Here is a 23,705-nt window from a genome sequence, read left to right as displayed (position 1 = left end):
GAGTGAGGAACCCCTGCTTTTATTTGTTACATTTCTTTGTATTCCATAAACAGGCAACTTAAAAGTGAAATCACAAACATACAGTAAATTGAATAAATCAGTTAAGCTTTATTTAAATAGGTCAAAAGCAATTGAGTGAAAAAACTAAAATGGGCTTTTTTTTTTTTTTTTACTAATACACTAACATGAATAGCTGAAATAAATAAAAAATAGTTAGGCTTTTTTTGGTTTTTTTTACTGAAATGAATCACCAGATGCAAAAAGTAATTTAAGGGTTTTTAAATCGCTTAATTTCCAACAACAGTCAGCCTTCCTGAGCAGACTATGGGTTATTTGAAGTTAGTTAATTAGGTTTAGGTTTCTCCAAATGTATGTAAAGTGGGGCACTGACTTATGGTGGGGTGGCATGAAGCGTGGGCATGAGAGAGACACATTACGTACTCATGTATGCACGTGCACAGTTTGCACACACAAACACACACCCACACAGGTTTTGGCCATACCCAGTTTTGTCTGCAAAACCCATATCTATTTAAATTAATAATATAACACTGCAAGAAAAACTAGACGTACTAGTCAAAATACAGGGGTGGCAACATACAATTGTGATAGAAAACCTCAATATTTTATTTTTGAAAAAAAAAAAACTTGACAAAGGGCAGATTTCAGGGGAGGCCCAAGCCACCCAAGGCCACTCCCTGATTATTTATGACAGTGTACTCTGGGATGGATTTATTGTACTATCACACAATAAATGTACCTACTCCTGCTGCCTAAAATGGGATAAAAATGAAACAGTGAAGTTCGTTCTATTGAGTTTTTCTTCCATGTTTTTTGTCTCGTTATTTTAGAGATAAATGGCTGCCTGTATTTAATCCTTGATGCCGCCGTTATGTTCTGCCGTCTTCTTCCTCCTCCCATCAGTGATTTTATTCCAGGGCTCTGATCTCTCCTCTGATTTATGAACACATCACCTCAGCTTTAAAGGTCAAATCTGGCTCCTCACTGTCTGGCTCTGCTTCTTCAAGGACACAGCGAGGAGGACGATGGGGGCCGGTGGGGTCCCCCCCCCAGCCCTGCTGTGGCTCATCCTGTTCGGCTCGATGTCAGTGGTGTGGCCCCTCAACCCGGATGACCCCAACGTGTGCAGCCACTGGGAGAGGTCAGTTTCCTCAAATTCAATCAATCACCTCTCCACTTTTCACCGTGAAATAACATGTCTGGGATCTGTGTGGTGAACTAATGTGCTGCGGCCACAAATCAAGTCTGAGGGGTTGGCAGTAATCAAAAGCAGAGAGGAGAAGGTTTACTCCAGGGGACGCGGGGAGGCTGTAAATTCAGACCTATGGTAATGTGACTGCTTGAGTGGTCACAGCACTCAGCACTCTGCTGAGTAAAAAGCACACTGTCATTTCATATGAGAGCAACTCAAGTGCAGGTGATGTGATCGATAATCTCTCAGCGTAATCAGAGGGAATTGCAGAAATGGATTTTTTTTTTCACGACCATTACAGTTTCCGCCTCTCGGGGTTAGAGTATGCTCTGTAACCTTCATTCAAACTCTTTGTGTCCAGTGGTTACTGTTATACTGCAATTAAATCAGCAAACGACAGTTGTTTAGAAATCAACAGTTGAGTTGACCCAAAGGTTTTAGAAAATCCTGCAAGTTTGAGGTTTGATACAAAATAAAGTCATAGTTCATTGAAAGAAAAATGGTTGTGTCCTGGTATTATTACTAAGAGTTCCTGAGGCTGGTTCGTTAATGACTCAAGATAAGGAACTGAATCATACATCTGTTTTATCAGATGCCTCTACACTTCCTGTCAAAGTTGTGTTTTTGTCTAATTGTGTTTTATTTTGTCTCTCTAGTTATGCAGTGACTGTGCAGGAGTCTTATGCTCATCCCTTCGACCAGGTCTACTACACCCGCTGCACCGACATCCTCAACTGGTTCAAATGCACCAGACACAGGTACGGCACACCTTCGTCCCTGACCCTAATCACCCAGTTGATGACATAAAACACCAGAACATATTGAAAAATGCCGATCACAGTCTCTTAAAGCCCAAGGTGACATTCCTCTGTTGCTCCTTTTGTTTGACCAACAGCTGAAAATCCAGAAATATTTGATTTACAAGCAGAAGGTTATCATGTCTGAGAAGATTAAACCAGAGAAAGTTTGAACTTCTTTCTTCTGAAGACAGCCAGGTCACTTTCGTGTCTTTGCGTGTGTTTTCTTAAGCTGCAGTGTGTTGAGCCCTCAGGGCCACTGTAGGAACAGGGTTGTAACTAAATAAATAGTTTTGTTGTTGACTAATTGTTGGTTGATCAACTGATCAATAACTAAACCTGGTCTCAATAAGGTATAGTCCATATGGTTCTATCCACACTGGTATGTTCATACTCTTTTGCTGATGTTAAGCTCCTTCTGCCCCTGAAAAAACTGAGACTTTCAGAAACTCTGCTGGTTTCAGTTTGAAGCTCTGGGCTCATGTCTCTGTCTGGACAAATAAGAAACAATGATGCAGACAGCTGCCTCGCCTCCTGATTGGTTCTCATCAGCTTCAACTACAGACAGTGGTGAATGTAACTTACAGTAGATAATGAATTACGAGGGTTTCAGTCCTCCAGTCCAGTTTTAGTCTGCATCCTAACACCACAGCTGTCTTCATTCTGCAGAGTCGACGATCTGCTCACAGTTTCCTCCACCCATGCCCTGCAGGGAACCAGAACAGACAGAGATTTTTTTCTAATATGGAGCTGAATTGTTCATCTGTACAAAGAAGGTTTTAGTTTTAAAACAGATCTAACATGAAAACCTATCAATGTGGACATAGCCTCTGTTTAATGACCTCCACAACTTTCTCTCTGACTTCCAGACTCCAGAAAAATAACAAACCTCTTGTTAAAACACTTTAGTTTAAAACTAAAAGAGCTTGTTTAACCCATGACGTCTCACCTGTTTCTCCTCTGGATGATGTCCTGTTTACTTAGCGCAGTGCCACAACCTCAAACGTCCTAATGTCAACTACCACAGAGCTGTTAAACCAATTACTGCAGACACCTAAGGCACTCTTCGCTGTGAGCTACATGAAAAGGTCAGAGGTCATCGCTGACATCCTGAAGGTGTCGTCACACCTGCATTTTAATTAATGAAGCCAAGATGTCTGAGTTGTTAAGATATTCATTATCCATACTTGAGTTCAGAGTGAACGGCCATGACACCAGATCTCAGAGTAATGAGCTGCAGTCAACAGGAATGATGCATTCTGGCAATTCTTCATTTTCTCTACTTTCCAAGTAATTAAAATGTATGCGCAGCATGCAGACATTTGATAAATGGTGAATGATCATTTAGTTGTCAGCAGCTGTGGTTGTTGTATATTGATCTACAATATTTGTCAGCTATTATGATTTCACATATAAAGACATATTGGACACTATTATGATCTGTTTATATCATCATTGGGATCAGAATTATTGATCCCCAAGAGAAAATTAGGCTGCGTTACAGTTGCTCCCTGAAGAATAGAGAATAAGATATTTAGATAAAAAAATAAAAATAAATATGAATATCACATGTCCCATTATGTCCTTATAGATGATGGTAAAAATATACAATATCAGTGTAAATGCAACAATATAAGGAATAATATGTAGCAGTTGGGAAGGTGAGCAGAAAAAAGTTTATAGTCTTCGAATTATAGAGAATAAAGTTTATGTCAGGGATAATGTATAGTTTGGAGATTGTTATGGAGAAATAAACCCCAACAGGTTGTATGGTTTCATTAAACCTGAAGGGGTTTATTTCTCCTAACAACCGACCAACTATACATTATCCAGCTTATTACACGGTTTACGAGTGAAATAATTAATTTGAAACATAGGGCCGGATTTACTAAAGGTTTGCGTGTATTAAAACGTGTGCAAACATGATTGCACACGCAAACACACGTGGAACCTGATCTACTAACCGGACGCACCGAGGATTGCGTCTCTCAAACGGGAAGAATAGCACGTGCGATCCATTTAGCGTGTTTGCCTTGATGAATATGTAAATATGGGCGTTTGAGCCAGAACGTGCAAAATACTGGGAGGAGTAGATGCAAATCGATTTATTTAGCGCCCGCAATGTGATTTACCAAACCAGGAAGAGATTGCGGTGGCTGTTTTTACGTTGGTTACATGCTGCTATTCCGACATGCCGCTATTTCGACATTGACTTCTAATTGTCGGAATAGCGGCATTAACATTATTTTTCAAGCAATTTTTTTTTTTTTCAAACATTCCGCTTTTCCGACATTGATTGATTACGTTATACTCAGACGTGTCCTACTGATTTTTAAAAATTTTTTTTTCATCTGAGACACTGTTTCTCATACACAAATACATAGGCCTATAAGAGAGAAGAAAAAACAAACCCTCCAAGTTTAAAAACACACCGGCAGCAGCGCACACTGATCTGCAGCTACTGAGACTGTTATTGTATTATTCTGTCACCTGAGTTAACGAGGTGCACGTGTGTTTGGAGCTGACGAGAGAATAAAGAGTGAGACAACGCGGCCCTGAGGAGGAACTGTGAAGGACTCAGCTGTAATGGAAAATGACCTAAACCGAGTCCAGTAGAGCTGTAACTGTGTAGTGGAAAGGCGTTCAAAGTAATGGTAACTATCGTCCTGCTTTAGGCTACATTGTTTTAACATAGGTAAAAGGAAAAAAAAAAGATTTTCTGGGATAAAGGGGCAGATTACATAAGATTATTCTTCTTTCTGCTCCCTTTTGTTGAGATTTGTGAGGTTTTTGTTTTTATTGTAGCTTATTAAAATGCAAGATCGTTTTTCTGACTGATTTATTGCCCGATGTCACCGTGTATCTCGCTTTCTTTATCCCGCCCTCCGCCCGTTGTCTTCATTGTCACTTTGTAGCCGCTCCACAGAGCGCACATGGCTAATTAATATGCACGTGCTGACCATATATGGTTGTGTCTAGGCATTCCGGGGCGGAGGTGTGTTCACGTGCGCAACTGCGCACCATTCTTGGATCCAGTTTGATTTATCAAAGAGAAATTGCGGAGAGTTGTGCACGCACAGTTTGATAGATCTGAAAAAGGTGTAAATATTTTGGGTGTTTTTTCGTCGTGTCCTAAGCAAAAAATTTTGTAGCAGCAGTTTTACACTGCTTACTTACAGTTTTGATAAATGAGGCCCCAGGCCCTAAGCCCAGGGCCCAGACGCTCACAGCTGCAGCTTCTCCGCGGCTCATCCGCCGCGCTGTCCGTGGTGCTGAAGGTCACAGGTTAACTTGACAAACAAACTGCAGCATACAGTAGTTCTGTTTGTTTATCATGTGTGTCAGTTTTGTTTGCGACTTAGTTGAGTTGTTGAGATTAAGAACATCACTCCCTCATCAAACCGGTGATAGGCATGCTGAAAAGAAAAGAGAGAGAGAGACTCGCCTGGGTATCGCAGCTGTAAAGAAAAAAAGATGACGTGTCGGACTAGCGATACCAAAAAGTGTCGGACTACCGGCATGTCTAGATAGAGGGATGTCGTAATAGCGGGATGTCTAAATAGTGACATGTCGGAATAGCGGGATGTCGGAATAGCGGGCGGACCCCTTTTGGCGTCTTTATTTACCACGTCTGAAAACCATGTACTAACTGATACAACTTTGCTAAAACTTATGCGTTTATTGGTTTGATACCTGTCAGAGCCCCATGATCTTACATCTCTGCATTTCCTCACGTCTGGGTAATTCTGAAACAGTTTGTCAGCCGTGTTAAAAGTCTTTTACACGCCGTTACGCACGTCTGTCCTGCAGTGCGCTCCTCTCCTCTCCTCCTCTCCAGTACCTGGCTGCTCAGCTCCGTCTCTCAGTCCCGGTCCCGGACTGAGACACGTCACCGCTGCCTTCACCCGTCTTTGATCCCTCTGGTCAGTGGTCAGAGCGTTTAGATCCGTGTGTCCCACCTGAGCTCTCTATTAATCCACTCGATCATGGGCGGCACACACATATTCTAGGTGCGTGATTGTCGCTGCAGCTGCTGCCTGTTCATCACTATATGACGAGTTGGGCCCTGTAGCGATTTGTGTTTATTTATCTAAACAGAGCGTGAGAGAGATGAACACACATGCTGTCATTGTATGCATCGGATCCAATGTCATTCTGTCCCTTTGTCCGTCCAGCTCTCTGTCCACTCTCTCCATGGTCGGAAACGATTACCACGCGCAAAACCCTCATTTACATATTGTGGTTTGCACGTGTTTTCATTTAGCGGGTTACTCTTAGTAGATCAGCTGTTTTGCGTGCACTAACCAAACACGGGTGCAAACAATTTAGCGCCCGTTATCTGGGACCATAGTAAATCCGGCCCATTATGTTGATTAAAATACGACTTTCATCGATTTATAATTGCATCATTTAGCGAATGCTAAATCGTGCATTTGAAGCTTTTGATAATCAATCAGTGGATCGACGGATTACCATACACATCTTACGATGTGTGTAGTCTTATCTGTCATAAACAAGAGATAAACTGCTTTTTAAGGGGTGCGTTTGTGTCGCGGAGCTGCGGTGCCAGAGACGAGAGGAGAGCTGTGACACCGGGTCAGAGGCTCTGATCGCAGGTTTGGTTTCCAGCAGCGATGTGGAAGGAGCCTCCACTCTCCTTGTAACAAGTTACAAGTCATTTATCTAACATCACTATTAGTCTGAAGCTGTTTAATGACGGTAAAAATGAAACATAAGGTAAATATCCTGCATAGTTTCTCTTTTCTGTGCTGTGCTGATCAGAGCGGCGTCCCTAGCAACGGTCATTATACTTGACGACGGTCTGTTATGTAAGGGATAATGCCCGACGAGGTGTCCATTATCAGAAATTAATGGACGACGCGGAGGCGTGAACCGTCCGACGCGAAGCGGATGACGGTTGCTTCCGCGAAGTCCATTAATTTCTGATAATCGGACACCTCGAAGGGCATTATCCCGCTTATACCATGGTCACTTACGAGAAAAATACATATTAAATAAGTCAGTCATGATTTAATGTTGTTTTTACCGTTAAAATCATACGTCGACTCGTCTTTAACATAAGAGGCTGAGCGGACTATTTAATAACTCTCGTCGGCGATAAAAGAAAAAAAAGAGGGACACTGTGACCGCAGCGTGCAGCCAGTGACTCTGCCACAGCCTGGTAGTTGATCAGTGAAGGGAGGTGAGGTGACGGCTTAAATGTTACGTGACACAAAGTTTTTCAGACGGCCAGTGCTTCTTACCGCTTGTGTGTTTACAGACTCCAGTGCCGTGATGCGCTGAAAAAAAGTTGTTTTGGTCCGAGTGTCCGTTGCCGTGGTTACTAACAAGCGTTTGAGCCAGCGCAGTAATATTTAGAACGTAATCAGGCTATTTTACCGGAACATCTTTATGGGTGTCCATTATCACTTTTTAATGGACACCCCGCAGCCAATCAGAATCGAGGATTCACCCAGACCATGGTATAATCAGAAATAACGGACCGCAGAACGCAGCGGTGGACCAATCAGAGAGCAGAATTCAATAGAGCCGTGTAATAAATTTTAATATACAGCCCTATGTGTATGTGTGTCCACAGGAGGTTTCATAGTTGTTAATTAACTCTTAAATCATTACATTTTAATATTCTGTTTATAAATGCTGAATAATGGTGTTTTGTGGATTTCACTGAGAGGTCATGGTTAAATAAAACTTTCAGATAAAGTAACTACATTTTAAACTGAAGTGTGGATGATTAAATGCAAACAAAACTCTCAATGTAATGACATTTCCTGTTCGTTGATGTCTCTGAGATATCACCAGTCTGAGTCCAGCTCAGGTCTCATGCAGAGGATGTGAAACTCTTCGGCTGCCGAGGATCAGAGGCAGCTGCTCTCACCACTGTCTGCTACCCAACACTGACAGTTCAGCTCTGCCTGATGTGGTCATTCTGATGAGCGACTGTCAGCGTAGCAGGCTTTAATGACCACATTAAGCTTTATAGCTACGAGTTCAGCTCCTCCAGCTGAGAGCTGAGTCATTGATCTTAAACTGAAATGTCAGAAAACATCAGCGTCCTTGAATGAGTGGGAGAAACTCTCCTCAACACTTAAGTGTTGCTCGTCTGTTAGAAGTGGAGGGATGGGAACATATTTTCAGAACTGCAGACTCATTCTGAGGAAATGATGACCTGCTGCTTTATTTCTTTAGTGATTTAATGTACTTCACCTATTTTATCGTAAAGATTAAGTGAATTTGAGTTAAATCTGCTGATATGCCAATTAGAAAAATTTTGAATTATGCTAGTTTGTAGCTTTGTGACATGAGTAGAGTAAATTTGACCTGCTAAGTGCTCAGGGAAAAAAAAGTTTTTCATATTCATTTTCATGAAAAAGAGTGTGACAGTGTCACAAATTAATTTTAAGCTCCAGGATCCTTTATCCTTTGTGTTTTATTCAGTGTGTAACATTTGGCAAGGTTTATTGGCAAAATCAGAATATACTACCCATGAATATATGTAAGTGTTAGTGTATAATCACTATAAAATAAAATTCATTTGGTTTTCATAGCCTTATAATTATTCTTTTATACATACAGCAACGGAAATGGAAAATCCAGCCAGCCAGAGAGCGAGTTTCGCGTGCATAAATAAACAAATGAAGAAGAGGGCGGGCTTCTCACTGATGACGTATAGCATACCATAATATGGTTTACATCTTCACCTCGTTGCTTAAAGGGATGCACGATTTGATATCACCAAGTAAACAACAGCCCAGGACTAACCCTAACCCTAAACTTAACCGGTTGGTTATAACAGCGCTCCTGGGCTGTTAATTACTTGGTGATATCAGATCATGCTAAAGGGATAGTTCAACATTTTGGCAAATTGGCCCATTGCCATAATCGCTGTAGTCATAGCAGTAGGTTTGTTACCTTTAATTGTTGGTGCAAGCTATTTTTAGAATGGCGGAGTGGCAGGCTGCTCAGAGCTACGCTATGGAGGCTAAAGGAATTTCTTGGTTTCCCACATCAAATACACAATCCAACAACTCCAAAACGCTTCCGTGGACAAGTTGTGACCTGCACCTTCACCACGCTATGAGATAATAATGGAACGTTTGATGAGGGAAACCAAGAAATTCCCTTATTAGCCTCCATAGCGTAGCTCTGAGCAGCTCGCCGCTCCGCTCTGCCGTTCTAAAAATAGCTTACACCGACAAATAAAGGCAACAAACCTACTGCTATGACTATAGCGATTATGGCAATGGGCCAATTTGCCAAAACGTTGAACTATCCCTTTAATGCTCCTGAAATACTCCCAGTCGTGGAAGATGCCATTTCCGCACAAGTTTTTTTTGTCCTCGGAGGCCACCGTCACTTTGCCGACGGGAGGAGTGAGCGCGAGTGAGCGCTGCAATCTAGAATCTGAACACTAGATGTCACAGTTTTCCCCCCATTTTACACACCAGACCTTTAAATCTGCTGATATGCCAATTAGAAAAATATTTAATTGTGCTAATTTGTAGCTTTGTGACATGAGTAGAGTAAATGTGACCTGCTAAGTCATGCTCAGGGGGAAAAAAAAGTTTTTCATATTCATTTTCATGAAAAAGAGTGCGACAGTGTCACAAATTAATTCTAAGCTCCAGGATCCTTTTGTGTTTTATCTGAAGTGATGACCCATAAAAAGATCACAGTGTAGTTTCACATCTCCTCTCTCTTCTCTCTGGAGCTCTAGAAACAACAGGTCGGTGTCAGCCAATCAGAAGAGAGGAGACTCTAAGCCTCTGATGTTTAGGTGATACAATATAAATAGAGCGGATTTAGGTAAAACACTAATTGAAACCAATTCCTGAAAGTGTTGGATGGTGGGTCCAGTTGGGCGGGGGCTGGGGTGACTCTGGAACTGCTTTGTTGTGACATCACAAAGTCACAGAAGTGAGAACTGTTTTTTAAGGCTCTGTTTCTGAATACAGGCTGTGTACAATTCTCTGTGGACTGAGGCTTTGATACTTTTCCTGATTTATAGTCACACCACACAGGGACATCTACTTTTATTTAGCTTTAAGGTAGAGTCTGTAGGATTTTTCTAAAAAAACAAAAAATAGACTTACATACAAAATAAATCCTCCCTTTGGGCTTTTACTCATGTGTTTTGGAATGTTGTGTTTACAAACTGCAACGATCAAACCTACAGACTCTTCCTTTAAATGTAAACATTTACTTTTCTCTCACACTGTCACTTTTAACACATCAAATTTTCTGGTGAGATGTTTGATTTGTTAGATAAACAAGAAGATTTCCTTGTGTTAGGTTTAATCATCTCTCTCTTGTCACACTTGCAGGATCAGCTATAAAACAGCCTACAGGAGAGGCGTGAGGACCATGTACAGACGACGCTCTCAGTGCTGCCCGGGCTTTTATGAAAGTGGAGACCTGTGTGTTCGTAAGTTGTGTTGAGTCGCTTTTTCAATTGGCTAAACAGACATTTATACAAATATAGAAGAGACTCACAACCTTTCACACAATATGTCAACAGATTTTTAATCGTGATGATCATACGTTTTCCCCCAATCCTTTTGCAAAAGACAGACAGCCAGACAGACAGAGTAACATGAATTATCAGAGAAAAGTCATTGTTTTACTTTTCACCACTCACTCACTACATGTATTGTGGTGCTCCTCATCTGCATGTTGGAGCCACAAGTTTTCAAACATTCCTCATTTTTTCTAATCTACCTTAAGTTAATACCAGGTAACAGCTTGTTTTTATTTTTTTATTTTTATTTTTTGGTGGTGGGGGTGATGGAAACACATTAAAGTGGAACACAACTGGATACAAATAGCAGCAAATATTTGAGCTGCTGAGGTCTAATATAAAAACAACAAAGACCTAGTAACCCTAACCAAATGTCACTAGTCTCATTAGATCTTTTTACATATTGCACTCTTTGTATAAAATACAGCTGCTCTGTTAATGCTACATGCACATTGTGTTTAAACAAAAATGCATCCAACGTCACTGCTTCCCATCAGACAGAAACCTACCGCTGGATATGAAAGGTTCCCACCACAGGGGAGCGTGTGCTCTGCATAACGTATCTGCAACAAACAAAATCATTTTTCTGTCATCTGCATTGTTATTTTCAAACTTTTTCCACTTGATACACACAAAGTATCCAGGCTTGTTAAAATTGCAGTGTATCTTGTGGAACAGTGATTCAATCTTGGTCGTTATCTTTTCACTTTGCGCCAGGCAGTTATCTATATCTGTTGTTGGAGCTGTCAAAGCTAGATCAATCCAGCTCTAGATCCATTTCTACTTAAAGTTTGACCACAGAGCTTTGAAATAAATGTATTCACAGGCAGAAAAAAATAGAAAAAGGTCTCAAACACAACCTCAAATAAGCTGCAAGCAACAAAAAATGTCTGCTAATAAGAGTTAGACATCAGATATCTGCACTCTGAAGATATGTTGTTTGTACAGCAGCGCTGTCTTGTATTGTGAGGGAGTCAGTGCTTTACATGGAAAATCAGGCTATTGCTCATACTTTGCCACAAGAAACCTAAATATATTTGTGTTACACATAATGTTGTCCTTTCTACAGAAAAGGAGGTTGTGTGTGATGTTCTTCATTTGCCGCTGTGTGGGAAGGATCTTTGAAAGATGAAAAGTTTGGTCAGTGAGATAAAACAAAATTTCTCTGCGCCATTATTTCTATTTGAAGCTGGGGGATTGCCCAGTCAAAGAGAAATGAAGAGCTGTATAGAGGCAACAGATGTTTACTCACAGCTGCTTCTGATCCCAGCCTTCCCATGTATGTGTATGCATGTACATGTCAAGAGTGATATTATCACATACTGTATATACAGTATAGGAATGTGTTCAAGAAGTGTAAGATATAAGATATAACAATATAATTTATATTCATATATACGAGTATGTTAATTCAAAATAAGTGTGGAAATTCAATATGGGATATGTATGCACATTATATACACTAATATTTACAATATACATTTCTATATAATCTATAAATTCAGAAGAATGACTCGTTTCTGAGCACAAATCGAATAACACAGGCTGACAAATTACACAGGTACACATGGGTAAAACTAATACAGCAACAGTTCTGAAGTAAATCCTGTTTTTGACAAGACAATGAAAAGAGCTGTTGATTCAACTGTGGATAGTTGGTTAGTGATGCTGCTGAACTGTGCATGCATTTATGTTATTAATCCAAGCCCACTATCACTGGAAAAATAATAAAACTATCTGTCAGTATAACAACATCCCCTCACAGTGCAGTTTAATTAACACATCGATGAACGTGTTAGAACAAAACCTGAACATTATTACCTCTGTGAAGGAGGATTGGTTAGTTTCAACTAGATAAGTTTGAGCCGAGTGTTTGTGCCACAATTAAAGTTAAAAATAAAACCTATTTTTCTCCAAAACAGCTTCACTGAAGGAGGAAGAAGAGTTTCAGTGGAGAGGAACAGCTACAATACTTGATTATCTGCCGTAAATGTGTTATTCAAGACTTTACAGAAATATTAATGTTCAAGGTTACGCGCAAGATGGTTCATCCTTTTATTTAGTCTGTAGCCAGCTATGATTAGTGTACACTGGCTGAACATTTCTGTGTGAATTAATCTCCTCATGCAGTTACAAGTGCAAAGCAGGAGCTCTGACTAGCAGCTGAATTCCCTGTGACAAGGGTGGAAGTGGAGTTTGGAGGTGATTGTACAAATCCTTAAACAGACTGAGTTTTTAAAATGTTATTTTTGAAGACAAACCCTCTCCTTTTCCTCCCTTTACCTGCAAGCAAACACAGGCTCGCTAGATCAAAAGTGGGACACTGAAAATCAACTGTGAAAGTTAAAACGTGTCAGAGATAAGTCAGCTTCTGTAAGAGAAATGTAAAGAGTGTCTTCCTGCTCAGTCTTTATCTCACGCTGCCTCATCCTCCCTGATCCAGCAACAGAAATCAATTATCCACTCTAGATGGTAAACTCTATAGAGCAGTGTTGCCTTTTCTTATTGTGGAGAGGGGGTGAATGGGTTTGCCTGGGGGGACCGGAGGGTGGGGAGGGTAAAGGGGAGTGTATTGTGTGTCTTTATTTAACATCTGCTTGTAAACAACTTTATTAGATTCTCCTGGGGGACAGAGACAAATACCCCTCACTCCTTTGTGTGATGCCGCACATGTACTGTACACACACACACAGACATGCACACACACAGTTCCCTCCCATTGGCTGAGTAGCGCTAACGCCACGAGCTACGTACAAGGAGACGCCTGCCTGCCCCGCTAACGTTAACGGCCCCGGACGGCTCTTTTGTTGTGGGACATGCATGGCTTGAGCTTATTGAAAGGTTTCCTATTTGGCACAGGACGAGGGTGGGAGGGGGGAGTGATGGGGGATGGGGTGAGGGTTGATAAGTTGATTAGAGGGCTTTCCTCTTTCTGCGTTCCCTGGCTTTCGTGTAGGCACCATTTTTCATTTCCTGTTAATGTGAATCTCCCAGATAAACATGCGGTTATGTGCAGGATGTAGAACACGTCCAGCGTGTTTGCTCCTGGACTGTGAATGTTTAGGCAGACGCCCTGAATCGATCTCTCATGATGCTCCCTGGCTCGCTGCTGGAGGAATCCTTTTGTCATTTTATTCTGCTCAGCCTGAGGTCGTTTTATCTCTCATCACAAAAATGTCTCCTTCAGTTGTTTGCTTCTTCAGTCTTTGTCCACCTCATTCTTTCCTTGCAGCCTGAGGCATCCTGTCTATCTGCCCAAAAGTTCAGTAGGACTCAAGGACAAGCTGAATAGATGGTCAAAGATCAAAGGTCAAGGTCACTGTGACCTCATTAAAAACACTTTTGACTCAAAAACTCCAATTCTAGTTATGACAAAATGCAAGTAATAAGGCTAATTGGTAAGAATCTGGTCATACAATTTATATCCTGAAGAGGGTTGACAATTTGACATATTACGTTGTAGATCAGATAATTTCCCCCCAAAAGTTTATTTTTAAGAAAAACTGTCACAATATGAGAAACACACATTGTTGTATGCATAAAAGAAATAACGTTCATTTTAGTGCATTCAGACTCATTGTATTTTTATTTTGCAGTACCAATAAAATCCTACATCATACTAAATACTTAATGTGAAATCTGAACAAAGGAATTAACATCTGCCTCAATTAGTAAAAAACTTAGGTAACACTTTACTTGAATAGGTATTCATAAGCTTGACATAACACTGTCATAACACTGTCATAACTCAGTCATGAATGTGTCATAAACATTATGTCAAATGTCATAATCGTTTATGACTGTTGTCATTAAGTGTCATTCGGTTTTTGTAATGACAACTTGACATTGTTTGGGTTGTCTTGATTATGACAACTTGACATTAATCAAAGTGACATTACCAGAAGTTGTCTTTGTCATGACAACTTGACATTAAATTTGTATGGGATGTCCTTCTTATGACAACCTGACATTAATCAAAGTGACATTACCAGAAAATGTCTTTGTCATGACAACTTGACATTATCGGAATATGCACCTATTTTTGTGTTCATGGCAAGTTGACATAATGATATAATAGATGTGCTAGGTTACAGACCATGATGTTTGACAGGATGCCCAAAACTGACTGTCATGACACAATTATGACAGTGTAATGAAGATATTCTGCAACCTCAAGTAAAGTGGTAGCATTTTGAGTTGTCATTAACATATCATGAAGGATAAACTGACTGTCACGACACAATTATGACAATATAATGAAGATATTCTGCAAACTTAAGTAAAGTGGTAGCATTTTGAGTTGTCATTAACATATCATGAAGGATAAACTGACTGTCACGACACAATTATGACAATATAATGAAGATATTCTGCAAACTCAAGTAAAGTGGTAGCATTTTTATTTGTCATTAACATATCATGAAGGATAAACTGACTGTCACGACACAATTATGACAATATAATGAAGATATTCTGCAAACTCAAGTAAAGTGGTAGCCTTTTGTAATGCAAGTACACCCTTTCAAATGCAATTTCTTGTGAGTATTTTTTTTTACCACTTTTAAATATTCTAACAAACAAAACACAATGTGAAGCTCTCCTGTCCAATACACACCTGAAACTCCAGTTTACATTCAAACAAACTAATGTGACTGCCAGTTGTTAGATTTAATCAAATTTATCTCCTAAAAAGTATTTAACCGGAAGGCGGTAAATCTCTAAAAAAACCTGCCGATAAATTACTCCGCTCGTTTTCTCTCCCGGGATGATGAAGAGGTTGACCGGAGCTCAGCAAACCAGCAGCTGCTAACGTTAGCACATTAGCTCTGCACTTCTCCAAAAACGTCGGAGGAAATCTCCTAACAGGCGGTATCTGGATAAACTGACCACAGACTGTGGATCTTCACTGTGACTTTCTCACATGAAAAAATATTAAAACTTTGAAAAGTAACGTAATAACAGCGCTGCAGCGAGAATTAAAACAGCATTTAGCCAAAGACGGTTTATAAACCAAGACCTTTCATGATGAGTCAGCTTCCTGTATGCATGTCACGTGGGCTTCTGCACGGCCACGCCCCTTTAGAGAGACCAGAGGCAGCTTGGAGTGTATTGATTCCTATGGGACAATTTAATGTGAACACCGATTATGGTCGGGTCTTTCTCCCCACGGTCACTGAAGCAAATTTTGGACTCATTTTTCACAAGCCACATCTCTTCTGAACAGTTTGACACCAAACTGGTAATTTTCAGACGGAGAGATCCGGAGAAAATCCACTTTGTTCCAGACCTGTCTCTGTCTCTACGACACACTCTCGCGAGATTTGGCACCGATCTCCTAGGCAACGTCAAACAAAAACTCCTCGTTGTCCCTTTAAAAGACAAAAGCAATTTTGAATCTTAAGAGTCTAAATAAGAAATGTGATTCTTCTTTAAAAAACGTCTTTTTACATGACAGGACGGGGTCCATATATTATAGATAGGAAAGTAATGAAGATGGTTTGAAATTGAAAGAACTTCATATCATAATTTCCTGTCTCATGCCAAATCATGTGTCAGCCAGGTTTCAGCATCGCTTTATATCACAGTAAATGTTTATATAAAAACTCCATAGAGGATTAAGGTAGATGCCCATGTGTAATCTGTCGCGAAAGTTTTGGTTGAGGGAAAAAAAATATGAAAAAAGATCCATTGTGAATTAGGGATGCAACGGAAAATTAATTGGTTATTAGCGCGATTTAGCACATTTAGCTTCTATTAGAGTTCCAGCACAACTCTGTCCATGCACACTGCATGTATGTCGTCGTGTATCCGCGTGCCTGCGTGTCCGCGCGCGATAGAGACCGAGGTCGAGCAGGAGTTGACTGACAGGGATGAGAGGTGGTGAAAGGCTGTTTAAAAAAAACCACAATAGACTAACTCCTTCTTTCCCAGTGAGAGACTGTAGCTGCCAGCATAGTGACGATCTTCCATGACGGCAATATAGCGCAATCTCTGTTTGAAAGTGGCTTCATAGTGTTCACCTACTGAAAGACTAAAGGAGTGTGCAGAGGGAGGAACTAGGGGCTGTTCACAGACAGTTCAGGTGTGTGTGTGTGTGTGTGTGTGTGTGTGTGTGTGTGTGTGTGTGTGTGTGTGTGTGTGTGTGTGTGTGTGTGTGTGTGTGTGTGTGTGTGTGTGTGTGTGTGTGTGTGTGTGTGTGTGTGTGTGTGTGTGTGTGTGTGTGTGTGTGTGTGTGTGTGTGTGTGTGTGTGTGTGTGTGTGTGTGTGTGAGAGATAGAGAGAGAGGAGAGCTATATTATAAATATTATAAATTATAAACATTATTTTGGGAGAAAAAAAAAGTTCTCTGCACAAAACACATACCGAAACCGTACCGAGAACCGTGGCCAAAAACCGAGGTACGTATTGTACCGTGGGCTACCTGTACCGTTGCACCCCTATTAGGGGTGTTCCCTGCTGCTGAACATCAGATTTTTACATAAAAGTCCTTTGTTTTCCTATAATATAGGTGTCAGGCGAGCCTTTGTATTGTATCTGATACAAACACGGCGCATCGTCTCTCCCTCTCTCTCGCTCACTCCCCCCCGCCCCCCTCTAAAATCAGCCCGATGGCGGGCGCGCGCACACACACACCACTGGTGCTGTGACACTCGGTCCCTGAACCGTCGGCTACACAACACAACGATGGGACTTTATGTTTTCATTCTCCATACACACTCGTTAATTAACAGCACACACTCATACGACGGTGACATTAACACGCGCCGCCACGTCTGCTCATAGTGCAGCAATAATGAAGCAGCGTCACTGAAACGCTCTGTGGAACCGAGACATGACACGGCGGGCCCGGTGTAAATGTTCCCAGAATAAGCTTCGGTGACCGCGGCGCTGACGATTGGGGGTGAGTCACGAGTCTTGGTAGAGCACGGCCGCTGCAGCGACCCTCCGACAGTCCCATTGCTGCGTGTCAACCCCCCCTCTCACTTTCTCTCCGCGCCCCCATCTCTCTCCAGCTGCCCTTTCAAAATAAATGCATAAAAAGCCTGAGAAAAAAACAAAGTAGGGGAAACACTGCTTTGTTTCCTATGTCTATTTATGGTTTAGTAATTCTTTCATTGGTGCAGTAGCAGCGTTCAGTTACCACGAGCGTAGTTGTGACCTGTTGTGATCATAGATGGCATGGCATATATTTTTTATGTAAGTCCCTTCGAAATATAAAGAGTCCCGTGACCAGCCAAACTCCTAAAAAAAAGCACCAGGGCCGTTGCTAGGAATCCTGGGCCCCCTGAAAGTATAATAAAGTGGGCCCCTGCCCCCTGACTTTTCCACTTTTTTTCATAGACTACATATCTATTATCATTTCTTATTTAGCCTACTTTGTTTTGATGCTAATGCAGCATTACTATGAGTATCAGTCAGGGTCTTATGCAGAATAATTCAGTCATACAAAGATTAGACTACTGGGGTTTTTGTGGGCCCTACTGGGCGCTGCGCCCCTAGATTTATCATCACCTTTCTCCCCTATACAATGGCCCTGTATGGCACTACAGGACCAGTTAAATATAAAACACAATTTTATACGATATATGAAGAGTTCTTTTCCAAAACGCTATAAATCCATTTTAATAGTTTTCCAGAAAATTACATTTTTTACCTAGACCCACCCATTTTGTTAATATTCAATTTATCCTGTTAAAATGATTGTTGGCTCAGTCTGGACATGTTGAGCAATGATTATTAAATCAAACAACAATATTGTTGATTAAAAACTCAAAGTTTATTTTATTTTTTCTCAAAACGCTATAAATCCACATTTAAAAAAACAAAAATTGATGGTTTCTGTCTTGAAAAACCAACCAACATGACATGAGAACATCACTGAGGTGCTGCGTGTGTCTCTCTCTCTCTCTCTGTGTGTGTGTGTGTGTGTGTGTGCGCGCACGTCGGGGGGAGGGAGGGGGGCGGTAATGATGTCTGTCTCTTTACATGTTAAACAAAGAGAACTATGGACTATGGAAGTTTTAATAGTCAAAATACAGACGCTATCATGATGTGAGCACATGTTGCTGTAAACAAAACTACGTCTTTGCTGTAAAAAAAAAAAAAAAAAATCGATCGTTGATACGGAGGACACCCGGCGTTACAGGCGGGGGCGGGGCTCGTACGGTATGCGGGGGCTGTGGGGGTATACTTAACGGCACAGTGTCCACCACATAAACAGATACAGTAATTAACACAGAACCCAGAAACTACTGAATGAATGACTGAAAACAGACCTGGGTTCAGAGCACCGCCATGTTGGACTGCATGGAGCTGCTCATAGAATTCTGAGGAGAGGGAGGAGATGTCGCGTTTTGGCTAAAAATAGACTTGGCGCTTATCGCGGTTTGGAGGGAAACTGCATCTTGCGGTGCCTTTTAAACAGGGAAATGTAGCGATTTGACGTGAGACGTTGATGGAGCAGTGAATAGGCTCAGTACACAGCAAAATGGCGTGACAAACTAATTTTTTTTAAATTTGGCGTTTATCGCGTTTTGGAAAAGAGCTCTTCATATCGTCGCTGTCCAATGAAAACCACGTATGTCCATTTTTTTCGATTTTGAGTTTTTTCAACAATTAGAGTGATCAGGTGTCCCTCCGTGAACAGTAAGCTTTGGAAATCAAAATGACCAGTGAAAAGATGTTAAATCACCTCATCTATTTTTCACGTAACTCCCTTTGATGTCAAAGCTGTCAATCAAAGCGCGTATCTCCAGCTTCTGTGGAACAGTCCTGTCGGCGATTTTTCCCCCCTCCCACAAACCTCGCTGGGAGCAACAGCAGCTGGTCATAACAATGTCAAGGTAACGTGAAAACGATTGTTATTGTTTGTCGACTATTTTCAACTTAACATTAGCTGACATTTATTAATAATTGCTTTTATTTCGTTCAGAGAAGTAACGTTAATGCCACACTCTTTATTGAGAGCTTAGCTGACGTATTTAGCATAGCATACCTAGCTTGCTAGCAGGCAAATAAACTCGGTTGGACAGCTTGGTTTTATTATGAGATTCACTCAAACACGTATTTTTGCCATCAAACTCAAAGGAGCAAGACCTTATAATACTGCGGTCATGAACGTGACCGTAAAATGGCTTTATCTTTGAGTGAAAACCCTGGTGTAACTCACTAGCAGTAGCGCGCTAGCTCACGCCAATCTACTAACTTATAACTGACCAGATAAAAAAAATAAAATAAATACTGACCCCGATGTTTCCGTGGTCGAGTATTTTAAACGTTGTGTACTTTGTGTAGCGCACACAATTGTTTTTTATGTGTTTTTCTCCCTCCTCTTAGGATGTCTGTGTCATTAAAGGGCATGTGTGAGTTTGTCAACATTAGTTATGAGGCACTTGTGGCAAATGTGAGGGTCAGTAGTGAGGAAGGTTTGATGCTCTGGCTATCTCAATCCTAGTTTCCAACAAAGTCAACATTGTATTCAGTGGACTAAACCTGTTTCTCTTTATTGTTCTTAGATTCATCTGGTAGTGACTCTGACCATGATGAAGAGGATACACCTGCCCAATGAGGGTTGGTGGCTTATCATGATTATCACATTACACACTTTGCTTCCAACACCCCATGTTTGATTTTGTGTAGTTAAGCTCAAAGTCAGTCTCAGAGCTAGCTCTGATAAAGCAAACTTCTGCTGTATTTCAGAGTTATAGACCATCATCTAGTATGTGGGTAAATTTCAAAATTCTGAATCAAGAATTTTTAAGAGATGATAAGAGATGATGAAGTACAGAGCAACTGAGGTTTTCAAAATTTGCCGGTTGAATCAACTGATACAAGCTCAATTCTGAATATTGGGAACATTGCATTCAGTGTATTAAATGTGTTTTTGTCCTTATTGTTCTTAGATTTGCTTGAAAATGATTCTGGTGATGACCTGGAGTACTATAGCCAATGAGGGTTGGTAGCCTATTATTATTAGATTACATTACACTTCCACATCTCCATATTGGGTTTGTGTAGAACTTAAAGACCAAAGCCTGTCACAGATCTAGTTTTGAGAAAAGTAAACCATTGCTGTATTCAGTTGCCAGTCAAAGCAAAGGATAATGCAAGCTCATTTTTGAATATTGTGAACATTGCATTCAGTTTACCAAATGTGTTCCTCTTTGTTAATTCACTTGAAAACAAATCTGCTGATGAAAAACAAAAACACGCACACATTTCTCACAAACAAAAATCCACACACACGCTGAGAAGTCATGCACCTCTGAGCAGTCAGGTAGTTTTTATCATACTGTACTTTTTTTCCCCACAAATATTGACTTCATTTTAAGTGTAGTGCTGTAAAATATAAAACATTAGCATTACATACATTTTTTAATGTTCAATTCATCAAATTATGACTGTTTTCATGAAATCCCCCCCCCCTTCTGTTTTTTCTTTTCTACTAGGTACAATGTGGATGGCACTATGGAGTATAAAGTACTCCACTAAACTGGGAACCCTATCCATCCCTGTCTCTCAGGAAGAAGTGTGCCAGTGTTGCCCCACTCTACTCATCCAGCCAAAAGATTACAGCTGTGAAATTCAAGCAGCTGCAAGAACTGAAAACTGAACTGAAGTTTTACCTTAAGACTTTCATGCCTTTTATGATGCACTTGATCACGAGTCAAGATCAATTCAAGTTACACATGCACACACAGCATGCATACACTCACTCACAGCTACCACAGTTTAATTTGTGCTGAGGTTGCATTGTGTACGGGTCAGGTTCTTGTGGTCAAGCTGGAGGTTTGGGAGGTCCAAAGCCAAGTGTCATGATAGCTCTCTCTTTTCCTTACAGGTGCGAGGAGTGTGGTGGTTCACTGTGAGACCAAGAGAGGTGTGTCCAGTGTCAGAGCTACAGGGAGGACCAACAGGTTTAGATGACCCCCTGTGTGAGGGATACCAGAGGTGGGTGAAGCCCCAGCATGTGGACTTCCATGGGGGAAAAGAGGTATGGTTGTAGTGTGATGTGTGAGGAACACCCATGTGCATCAAGTCCATGGACATGCTCCCTGAACTGTGACACAGCTTCTACAATGGTTGAGGGTGTGTTTTAATGCCAGTACCAGCTAGACTGGTGCTTTGGCCTGGCTGTCAAGCTGTTACATTTGTTCACTGCAGACTCAGGTTTTAAACCAGTAACCATTCTCTTCCTTTACCAGTCTGACTTGTTTACACAGGTGAAATCTGTGTCTGGATGTGTGTGACTGTATGACTCTTGGTCAGGCTGCACTTTAGAGGCTGGGCCCTGAACTTGCAGCTTGACCAAGAGTCATACAGTCACACATCCAGACACAGATTTCACTCAGGTGAGAGGAGACTGTTCTCTCCCTTCGTAGGCACACACGCACAGCTGCACAGGCACTCACACACATGTACACACAGAGGCATAAACACACACGTGAACATGCATACATGGCACACACATACGTGCAGTCACACATCCATACAGTCATGTGTGTGACTGTATGACTGTTGGTCAAGCTGCAAGGGTCCCAGCCTCTAAAGTGCAGCTTGACCACGAGTCATACAGTCAGACTGGTAAAGGAAGAGAATGGTTACTGGTTTAAAACCTGAGTCTGCAGTGAACAAATGTAACAGCTTGACAGCCAGGCCAGAGCACCAGTCTTGCTGGTACTGGCATTAAAACACATCCTCAACCATTGTACAAGCTGTCACAGTCTTCTCCCGTTCAGGGAGCATGTCCATGGACTTGGTGCACATCTCACTACAACCATATCTCTTTTCCCCCATGGAAGTCCACATGCTGGGGTTTCACCCACCTCTGGTATCCCTCACACAGGGGGTCATCTAAACCTGTTGGTCCTCCCTGTAGCTCTGACACTGGACACACCTCTGGTCTCACAGTGAACCACCACACTCCTCACACCTGTAAGGAAAAGAGAGAGGCTTTGGACCTCCCAAACCTCCAGCTTCACCACAACACCAAAGAACCTGAGCCGTACACAAGGCAGTCACAGCACAAATTAAACTGTGGTAGCTGTGCACCATCACACAAACAAGAAACACATTCATACAACTGCAGTACACAAGCACAACATTAAAAATGAAACTTTTTTAAAAATCTGTTTTGTATGTTCAACTTCATAGATACAATGTTGCAATTAACACACTACATACCTAATTGTGATGGGTTTCCCTACCACTGTGTATTTATTTATTTATTAAATACAATTCTTTGATGCATGTATTGTTGGTATGTTGTTGTTTGGTGCACCTTTAAATGACTTGGGCCATGCCTGATCCTTGTCTGTTGAACACATGGAATTTCTATCATATTTTTTGGCAGAGTACATAAATTATTTACTAAGTATTTTGTTGCTTTAAGGCTTGTTGCTTTATGATCTTCTAGTCCAGTGGTACAGTAGCAATATTGAGCTAAACTGGTCGTAATTACTAGCTTCAACTGCAGAAGAGAAATGCACCAGAAGTCTGCTGCTGGAGTTTACTGAAGCTAAAGATGTCAGTCATTTGTTATGTATTGTTAGTAAACTAGTGGTTTGATAATGGCTTGCAGCAGTTAATATACTAAGTAGCCTACTACAGTAAGAAGGACGATGTTTACCCTCCCCTCCCCTCCCCTCCCCTCATCCGGAGACGTGGAGACTGAGAGGAGTGAAGAGAAAAAAAAAGTAGGCTACGGTAGGACGGAAGTGCAGTCAGGCAACGTCTGTGTAACTTTTGCCATCATAGCCATAACAGTGTGTAGTTGTGTAGGTAGGCAACTGTTTATTTCATTCAGCTTACATGTTTTATGTGAAGAAACTACGGATGATATGTAACGTAGCATTTAAAAAAAAACATCAGAGCGCATTAAGCTGTCAATGAAACGCGATCTGGCCATTCTAATTAATGATGAGAAAAAAACGTATCTCCGCCGTCGCGGTAAAAATAAACACGTAAATCCATTTAAACACGATTTTAGTAAAATGTGGATTATATCATGACACTCACATGTGTATGACCACATTTAATGTTATTGTAGCAAATTTGATGATACCACATTCAAACACTGTGAAATTACGGTGTTTTTTTCCATTTCCTGTAAAAGTACCGTTTTGGACATACGTGTTCTACGTCGGGCAGCGACGAT

The 23,705-nt window shown here is 41.1% G+C and overlaps 1 protein-coding gene and 1 long non-coding RNA gene across 4 annotated transcripts in view; both read left to right on the top strand.

Moving 5' to 3' along the window:
* LOC146990156 (multiple epidermal growth factor-like domains protein 11) overlaps window positions 1-23,705 on the top strand; it is a 160,744-nt gene that overhangs the window by 5,412 nt on the left and 131,627 nt on the right. For all 3 annotated transcript variants that reach the window (XM_085769833.1, XM_085769825.1, XM_085769841.1), the window contains exons 2-4: window positions 1,029-1,162; window positions 1,870-1,971; window positions 10,356-10,456. In XM_085769833.1, the coding sequence (XP_085625959.1) occupies window positions 1,047-1,162; window positions 1,870-1,971; window positions 10,356-10,456 (319 nt within the window). In that variant the 5' untranslated portion in view covers window positions 1,029-1,046. The remainder of the gene's footprint in view (window positions 1-1,028; window positions 1,163-1,869; window positions 1,972-10,355; window positions 10,457-23,705) is intronic.
* LOC146990157 (uncharacterized) lies at window positions 19,178-20,505 on the top strand. Its single transcript, XR_015035645.1, has 3 exons — window positions 19,178-19,392; window positions 20,065-20,119; window positions 20,452-20,505. It is a non-coding gene; the product is annotated as an uncharacterized LOC146990157 (long non-coding RNA).

This window comes from Trachurus japonicus, chromosome 3, assembly GCF_045865225.1.
Source record: "Trachurus japonicus isolate A0001 chromosome 3, Traja_1.0".
Lineage (NCBI taxonomy): Eukaryota > Metazoa > Chordata > Actinopteri > Carangiformes > Carangidae > Trachurus > Trachurus japonicus.
The sequence above is the reverse complement of the archived record's forward strand: the minus strand, read 5'-3'. Positions and strand labels throughout refer to the sequence as shown.